Raw genomic sequence first — 9399 nt, 5'->3', positions numbered from 1 at the left:
ATTATTTTTATTCACTGCAGGCTGGAAACTTCCCCTTTCTTCAGGAAACCTGCGCTTCCTGTTCCATGACTCTCTTTCTGCCTGACTAAGATTTTTTTTATGATTAAATAGAAAAGAGTAGAATTAAAGCAAAGTTTGCAGGACACAATAACAACACACACAACCAGATTACTTTTATTACAGTCTGACTCTACTGTTAGGTCTTGATGTGACCTGTGTAATTGGTTTTAAAGGTAACTTTATTTATTGTTACTATTAAACTAAAATCTCCAGCATGGGGAAGTGGGATGAGCTCGACTTTTCTCGACGTTTATGCCACCATTGCGCCCAAGAAGCCTTTTTTGCACCTATGGGATATTTTATTATCTAAGTGAAGAAGAATCAGCCAAAATAATCCATTACTTTGGTCTATTTAAATTATAAGGAGAGGCAACGTTAGACCCACAGGACCACAACAAAACTGTAGGACTGCAAAAACATCCCTGCAAGGTCAAGTTTACAGTGAAACAAAAGAAAAGACGACACACCATGAGAACAAGGCCCTGAGAGACAAAAGGCAAAGGCGACGGAAAAAACTAATCCTCTTTGATGCATGTCTGAAAGGACAGATCAGTTGGTCAGAGGGAGACAGAGGGGTGTCGGGGCGTAATTGAATTACAGTGACCCAATGACAGCACTGTAGGTGAGGTCATGTGTTGAATTAATTCTGTTCCTGACCTTGTCTTTGGTGGGGCAGCGGCCCCCGGAGACCCAAAAGGTCCGGCGGCAGAGACAGATCTCTCAGAATGTCTTTTCCCAGCCAAAACTGTCACTCAAACAGAGAGCGAGGCACAGAGGCGGACGAATCTCGACTGCCTCCACTGTATGCTTATTTTTAGCTCAGGTGCTAATGCTCTACCTATATGAGAGCGCATGCATTAGGCAAAACATTTGTGTCTGTTTTCTGGAATCTGTTAAGAGTCTGAAGTAGAAAGGCCCTCATGCTTTTAGGATGTCCCAGGTGAACCAGGTTACTTACTGTCTGCCAGAGAGGAGATCACCCAGGAGCCGAGTAGAAGCAGCAACAGCAACGCCCCTCTGGGCCGGAGGGGCCCTGCCAGGTGAACGTTAGGCACCATGCTCCAAGATGGCACTGCTCCCTCCTCAGTCCCCGCTGCTAGACGCGTCCCACTCTGACAGGATCAAAGACTAACACCTGAGAGAGCAAAGAAATGCAGAACAGGGGTGCGGGGATATTAGTATTCAAACTCACTCTGCATTTGCATAGATTTGAATGAGCAGCATAACACAGTTAGGCAGAAATATCAAAAGCAAGTCGCAGAGCAGAACCAAACGTGAAAGAATTTAAGTATACATGTTAAAAAAAACAACAACAACAACGACGACGACAACACTGGAAGATCTTTGTTCGCGATCAACAAGGCATCTAATACCCAAAACAAATCCTGCTTCAGGAGGGGGACAAAACCGGTGCAATGGATGTAAGTACATCAGAAGAAGAGGGGAGGCAGCAATGCAGAACAGTTCTACGAAAAGGAAAGATATTCAAAGGGAGACGGGGATGTAGGATCAATTTACTCAGCCACCTTCCCTCCAACAGAGGGGCTTCAGTTAAAAACCCAACGGGCCTCCTAAACAGCAGTCCCAGAGGACCACAGCCCACTTAATGCCTCCCATTAGGAAATTGAAACTGAGCCATCCAGATGGTTTCAAATCACAGAAAGTGCAATGATCTCACAGAATGACAACATGGCTACATAAATAAACCTATAACACAACGGCTTCATGTAAAGTTGTCCTTTTGCCAATTTGTACTCCTTCCTACTTCCATCCCAAACCTGTAAATTATATCTTACATTCTTATAACTTACAATTTAACTAAGCATTTTGTTGCAGTTAAGTCCAGAAATGTATGGAAATGCATATCTACAGTAGGCTAATGCACAAATAGTGACGTTTTATATTATTATAATACCATTACCATTTATTTTGGCTCTGGTAACCGTCTTTGACAATTGGCTCATAAAATAATAAAGATATCCCTGATCCAACCAAAATAACTCCTAAACGACTTCCTGCTGGGGTCATATAACCACATTTCCATTCAACAGTCTGCGTAGATGATTGAAAATGGCTTAAAAACACTGCTTCGCAAAAAGGGTATGAAACGTCCCCCTGGCGGGTGCAAATTGGCTCGCTGTTGCTAAGAAACCTCTGGCAGAGGATAGAACGGTTTCATACCCGAAAAGGTCAGGAATGAAAAGACCAAAGCTGCAAAGGCACAAAATGGTGAAGAGCGAAAATGAGCGGCACCCCAGAGGGGAGGGTACTGTCAGGAGTCGGTCAACAACAAATAAAAGTAGATGTATCACTAATTAAACGTTAGGAGAGGGATTATAGTAACAATGGATTATGAAGGACTACAGTTTTCAGCCACTATGCTAACAATAATGACATAATTATGTACTTTTCAGACAGATGAAACAGTTTGAGACAGAGGATACTTCAAACGTGTTAAAGGTTAGTAGTTCATAAACGTTCAAGATTGTTATTTACACAAAATTTTTATTGAAAATTCGATAGCAAGACCTAACTTGTTTAATTAAAATGAAAGAAAAGCATCAGTTTCCCATGTTGCTAAAAAAAAATTAAAAAACTTAATAAAAAGGATGCATGACGCTCCTTTATTTTTCAACTTATGACTGTCCATGTTTTTTGTAATGAGAAACAATCTTTTTTTTTCATAAACAAAAAGTTGGAGAAGGGGTTAGCACTGATTTATACAATAATCTGCACAGCAGCAAGAACTTCAGTCATTCTACTTTCTCTAATATCTCATTTAAAAGACTTAAAAATGAAATGCAGGGAATATGAAAGATTTTATTGGCCTTAGTGCTCTGTTCCTTTGAACATTACATTCTTACATGGAAGATCATGAGACTATTATGGTTTTACTGTAAAAAGTATATCTGTAACGTGGTAATTTTGCTATACCAGCTACCTGTAATGACCTCTGATAGTTTGTCTCTTAAGGAATCAAACTTATTGTCAAAAACAACTCAGTAAACTAATGTTAAGTTTGTTCCAGCCTCCAGTTTAATTGTCTCTTTCCATTATAAGCAAAGTAAAAGTAATGCCTCTGAATTGAGTTAACTATATTTCTAATGCCCACACTCTTGCCTGCAGCCATCTCTGAGCAGCTATAATAATGTAAAGAACATCACAGCGTAGCCAGGATAAAAATCTCTCTAAATGGATTTAAAGCCCCCTGTCAAACCGATTTCTGTAGGAGATGACCTAAAATGTTAAACCAACTCTTTGATATGTTCCGTTTTTAATTTTTAAACCTTACTCCCAACTCTAGGAACAATTTATGTTGAGAAAAAAAAAAAAAAAACCCAGAAAGACAAAGTTCAAGATACTGAATATCTTGAGGCTTGCTGGGTGGCCAGTCAGCTTTATTCTATTCAATTCAGCTAAATAAGTTAGAGTGTCAGGAACATAATGCCTCCAGTATCTAGTGAAGAGAAAAAGAAGCATTCTTAAGCCTGTGGAGGCCATTACTCATGTGGCTCCTTCAATGCTGGTGAAAACAGAGAAAAATGTGCACAACGAGCCACATCTACAACCATGACCACCTTCTTTGATAAACATTCTTTCATGCAGGTACTTTAGTACATGAAAATATCAATACATTTCATCTGTTTTTTTTTTTTTCATTTCTGCACCATTTTTACCAACTTTCTGAAGTTATTTGCAGAGAGAAAAAGACATGCTTGACTTAGTGAGACAATAAGAAGGAATGCAGTGTATAAGCGCAGGCTGGTGCCTGACACGGGCACAGACCCGGACATTTAAAGTTGACAGCCAAGGCTTTGTCGTTGCACAGGTATGCGCCTCGAGGCGTCGATGTCTGCAAGCCCAATATCCGATTCCAAACATGCCTTGCGTCTGAGAAATTTCCAGAGACGATAAAGTCAACATCATCTATCGTAGGTGAAGGTTTGACCCGAGAACGTATCGAACTCTACTGCGCTCCTCCCTGGATGTACACTTTGAAGAAATGCCCCCTTAACTGCAGCTGAAGTCATTTTAAACCCCAAGAAAAAATAAATAAAAAGGAGGCTTTCCTTCTCACTGTTACTGAAAGAGAGGTTTAATATTTGAGTGTTAAGCTGTTGAAGTCAGGGAAAAGGAAAAAAAAGAAGCACAAATATGCTGCTGAGGATGCCAAAATGCTGGATCACTCCTCCAACTCTGCACAGGGAATTAAAGACATTTAGACCCCGTTTTTTATTTTAAGTTAATACCCCAAGTAAGCGTTGCAGAGTGAGCGCAACTCGCATCAATTTCAGTGGCTGACTAATTTGTTATGACACTCATTTTAATGTACGCCAGTGCCGCTCTTGTTCACGTCGTGGGGAAAGGAAGTGAGTGAGGCATATAGAGTTGGCTACTCGTCGTGCTCCAAACCCGTGGCGGTGGGGGGATATCTTCTGCAGCAGATGCCAGAAAGAGGCAGATGCTTTTCATCTTCAATGAGACAAATTCCTCAAGCGAAGGCTTATTCTTTATAATTTTTTTCAGCTACTTATTTACTACAGAAAAGCACGGTCCCTCCCAGCTGCACAGAAATACTTTGGGACAACTCTTTGCAACTATGCAAGTTTGTGTTGCGGCGTGGAAAAGGACAGGGCGTCAACCTGGAAACGGACCATGGTGTGATCCAAAATCCAAGCAAAATGGCTCAGCAAACAAGAAGATATTGTTGTTGTTGTGTGCTAATATGTGGGAGAAGCAATGGCAAAACAGTGTGAAGATGTAGGTGTGGATGAATGCCCTTGGGAGAATAAATGAATCCTTCTGTAATGATTTCCCTCCAAAGTCTGGTAAGAATGAGTGAATGAGAAACAAGTGAGCAAGTGGATAATTATTGCTAAAATGCTCAGCCAGATTTTTTCAACAGTAACTGAGAAACTGCAAAATGTTTAAACAGCTACTGGGGTTATACACAGTGCACAAAATAAGCTTGTGATTTGTAATCCCATAATCAAAATACTCTTGAAATAAATCGAATTACTGTAAATCAGGGTGCAGCAACATATCCTGCTCACAAAAAGAGATGATACATGATATGGTCACAAACATTAAATGAGAGAGGATTTAAATTAGGAAAAGTAAGAATTCCCCGCCCCCCCACCCCCGGTCTTTGACAAGGCTTTACAAATCCCAAATGATAATTTGTATAAATTAATCCAGTTTAGTTTATACTTGCCTTTATATCACAAATTTTAAGTCTCTAATTCCAAAAATAATAATACAAAAAATAAATAAATCACTGAAGCTGCTTCCTTGCTATACTTGTACTAATAAAGGATCCTCATTGTAAAATTATCCAGCTCAGATTTGATCACTAGGAATTTCAGTTATTTAAATGTAGTCCAGGTAAGTTGACATTTGTTGGGGACAATTGAATCAGAAACTTTAGCATCATTCACGGTAAAAGATTAGCCAGTTGCGTTTATTTTTTCAGTAATGTCTACAAAACATTTATAACCTGTCTCTTCTGCCATTAATGTTTGTTTATCCAAAAAAAACCTTGGAGGCACAATGCTGAACTTCTTGAATAATTAACCATCATCCAGCTCACTGGATAAGCCTAAATACAATAGTCGGTTCATGAGCCCAAACGAGACGAGACGAGATTTGAGAAACGTTTTGCTTTGCTTTGTTGAACTGCATTCAAAAAATCTGAAGTGGGCGTAAAATATTCAAATCCAAGTTTGACAGATGTGTTTTATGCTACTCTACGATAACATTAAAGCTAGTAAATCTCAAGTACTCACATTTTGTGTTTTCAAAAGTTAGACAGCTTAAAAGAACAAAAAATGCATCATTTTTTAACAAATACAGTACATTTATAATGATAAAAATGCTCCAATCTAGGCCTGCATCATCCATTTATTGTGCTTCCTGCACCTGTCTAATTCTATTAGATGAAAGTAATAAAGTGCTTTTGCTAATAGAATAAAGGTTTTACAGAGTCTATTTTCACTGTATAATTAGCAAACTTATATTCTGAAGTACACATGATCAAATGCAGTCTAGGCTTATCTAAAAGAACTGTTAAAAAAAATCCTGTAGTTTAGCCCTGATGGAAATTTCTGAAGCAGATGCTAACTAGAATCATTACCGCCTAGCGGTGATTGTCACAGTACTTACATTGTTTTTAAAAACTCATGGTTTTAACAATGTTACAGAAAGCTACTGATGACCAATGAAAAGTTTTACTCTGTTAATTTTAAGGATTGTTAGCCAAATAAACAAAACAGTCAACTTTTACAATGGAAAGTCCAGATCATCTGTAAAACCAAAATGGCATTATTCTGTTCTTGCAGTCCTAGTTTGGGAGTTCTTTCACCATTTTCTGGGCAGAACTTTTTGTTTTGTTTTGTGTGGCATCTAAAAATATTAAGATTGTATGCTGCAGTAGGGGACTTTCCAGGAGATCTATGCTACAGCTCTGTCAAAGTATGAAATTTACTGGCCTGAAAGACCTTGGTTTTTGTAGCCTTGGGTTAAAGAACAAATTTCTCTGTTCCTGTGGAGTTTTGGCCAAATGAGTCAAACAGTGATACAAGGTTACACAACCAGTACTAACAAAATGACCCATTTAATAACATATCAACTGACCATTGATTGATATTTGTAGACTCATTGCATTTAGGCCCTCTGCAAAACCAACCTGCATCTAACTATCTTCACTGGAAATATTTTTGGAAGATTTCCCAGTTCATAGCAGCTGTTAAGAGGAAAAAAAATTCCTAATCATAAAGTGGAAAGGAACTGTCTGTACACTTATGAGACCATTAAGCCCCATATCTTGAAAGCGATTGCAGACAAAAAAAAACCTTTGCAGCAATTAAAGCAATAAAAGTTTCAGCAGCTCCCATCACTCTAAAATAAAAGAAGAGTGAAACAGCCAGCAGATATCCCAGATATGGCTGCCCAGTCAGATTGAGTAATGAAGAACAAGGCACATTGATCGGACAGATAAGTAACCAGTCAATGGTCACAACGAGTGAAAATGAAAAAAGATGGAAAGAAAAATAGAAAGAAATGCTTTTTTGAAGGATTTGAAATTCCATGATGCACATAAGGTTTATGTTTCTTAAGACTTGGAAGTTTCATGAAAATATTTTGGTTTTATTGAAAAAGTAAGAATTTTGGAGCAATGTGGGGAAAAAAAGCAATTAGGTCATGTAATGCATCAATACTGTGGTATTTGTCACCCATAGTTATGCTACAAGAATGTGATACCAGTTCATGTTACTATTAATACGACGCAGCAGTCGGCAATCATATTAAACGGGTTTAAAGACAGAAGCGTTTCCACTGAAAATGTTATATAGGGAAATATTAAATAAAGCACAGCCAAAAAAACTAATTATCAACTAAAACAAGGGCATGTTTCAGATAATGCCCTTGGGTGACGTGTTTATTCAAGTCTGAAACTTGGTCGGCTGTGAGAGTTGCTGTGCCAGAACAACCTTTTCCAGACTTTTTTTTTTTTGCAACTCACTCAACAAATTCAAGATGTGGGCGGTGATTCAGAGGCTGAACACAATTTATCGTGCAGCACAGGGTCCCCAATTTGTCAATATGTCAAGATTGCGTGGCCTATTAGGGAGAGATGATTCTGTTGTGGTAACATCATGTCTAAACACAGAGAGAAGACGAGGTCGCTGAATTGAACCTGTCTGAACCTTCAATCTCTTGACAGGGCATCGGCTCTTAATTCTTAACGAAGATGCTTCGGATTCTTAAGTGTTTGGGGACTTCTTGAGAATACAGAGCGTGACAAACAGAGTATACGGTATATAAAGTGTGCAATAGGTGGAGGACTAAGGGATTTAGAGAGGTAATTAACAAAGCAACAATTGGAACATCTAAACTGGGAAACTGTGGAGGACAATAGGGCATTTGAGCCAGCTCACTTGGGAGGTTCAGCACACACCTGAAGCACACCTATCCTGTTTGCCTCCCACATCAGGGAGGCAAACAACTTATTACCCCCCTGTAAATGTGTGTGGCAAGGGAGTGGCCACCCATATAGAAATGGCCGTCGACAGACAAGCAATGCAGGACGCAGCTGCGCAGAGGGAGACAGAGGGACAGAGAGGCGGCGGCTGAGTAAACACCACCATTACGCTAACTACAGGTAGCGTTTCTGCTCTCTGTCGTTTCCCCCTCCCTCCCACTCATGTTCCCTCCATTTCTGCGTCTCTTATTTAATGGGTAATACCGGGCGCGGGGAGGTGGGACAGCTGAGATATATGGGCCAGCGGCGTGGAGAGCTAATCACGGCCGTCTCTGGGGGTGATAAACCCAGACCAGAGAGGTTTGAATTTGCGAAGCCTGCAACAGCTCCATAAACACGGTTACAAGCTGAATTTCAACAGCAGTGTTTTTGGCTCTTGATTAGTTTTCCATGCCCCAGAAGTCTCACCCTCACAGCTTTATACTACCTCCTTTTTTTTTTTTTTTTTCCTCAGCAGTGATCACCGACCACAAGATCCCAGGAGTATTACAGCGAGCCAGCGAGCCCTGCACTGTAAAATGAAAGTGTAAAATAACCAAATGGAGTTCTCTCCTCCAAATTAGAAAACCTTGCTGTGTCCAAAGACTTGACAATGCGTGTCTTTTTTAAATCTTTTTTTTTTTTTTTACAGGGAGCCCCAACAAGACCCTGCATTGAATTTCACCCAACAAAGGGTAATGTCCTGTGACCTATTGAGTTTTACAGCTCCTCTGTTTACAAGCTGATTCCACAAAGTTAATTGTTAACACTTTACTGCCAACCGGGACACTGAGACTGACAGGCACCTCTAACAGATGTGCACATTTCCTTGGGTTGAGCAATAGAAAGTAGGAGGCACTGGTTATGCTGAACTCCAGTAATAATTAAACATGAGTAAAGTTTCTGTCTGTGTGGATGGCCGTAAGGAATGCACTGATGTCACACAGTGTCTTAATTACCAGACAGGTCAAATATATGCAATGGTCTATAGTGCCATGCAAAAGTAAAGCTCCTCAAACTCTTTTTTTTTTCCACATTTTATGGTGTTGAGATTTTATCTGAGTAGTGCATAATTTCTAAGTGGAAGAAAAAAGAATTTTATCGTAAATCTGAAATTTGTATTTTGCCCTCTTCAATCTGATTGCTCAATGTAAAAAAAATAAAATAAAAATCTGCACAACCAGTTGCCATCCAGCCCCTAATTCATAATCTGAAGCCAACATTTGTTTTGTAATCTATTATTCTACCAATTATTCTGTTGATTAATGGATTAATCTGATAAAATATTTGGCAGATTTTTCATTTAACCACTTGATCTA

At 39.4% G+C, this 9399-nt stretch overlaps 1 protein-coding gene across 13 annotated transcripts in view; it reads right to left on the bottom strand.

Annotated features, from left to right (window-relative positions):
- Positions 1-1224, bottom strand: part of LOC106936013 (protein tyrosine phosphatase receptor type F) — a 161299-nt gene extending 160075 nt beyond the window's left edge. For 12 of the 13 annotated variants that reach the window (XM_015016785.1, XM_015016818.1, XM_015016794.1 and 9 more), the window contains exon 1: positions 1019-1224. In XM_015016785.1, coding sequence (XP_014872271.1) covers positions 1019-1118 — 100 coding nt within the window. In that variant the 5' untranslated portion in view covers positions 1119-1224. The remainder of the gene's footprint in view (positions 1-1018) is intronic. The other variant, XM_015016812.1, reaches the window with a different exon arrangement.
- Between the last annotated feature and the right edge of the window lie 8175 nt (positions 1225-9399).

This window comes from Poecilia latipinna, unplaced genomic scaffold, assembly GCF_001443285.1.
Source record: "Poecilia latipinna isolate Pla-1442-1.1 unplaced genomic scaffold, P_latipinna-1.0 Scaffold75, whole genome shotgun sequence".
NCBI classification, from domain to species: Eukaryota; Metazoa; Chordata; class Actinopteri; order Cyprinodontiformes; family Poeciliidae; genus Poecilia; species Poecilia latipinna.
Note: the sequence above shows the minus strand (reverse complement) of the source record. Positions and strands in the feature narration are given on the sequence as shown.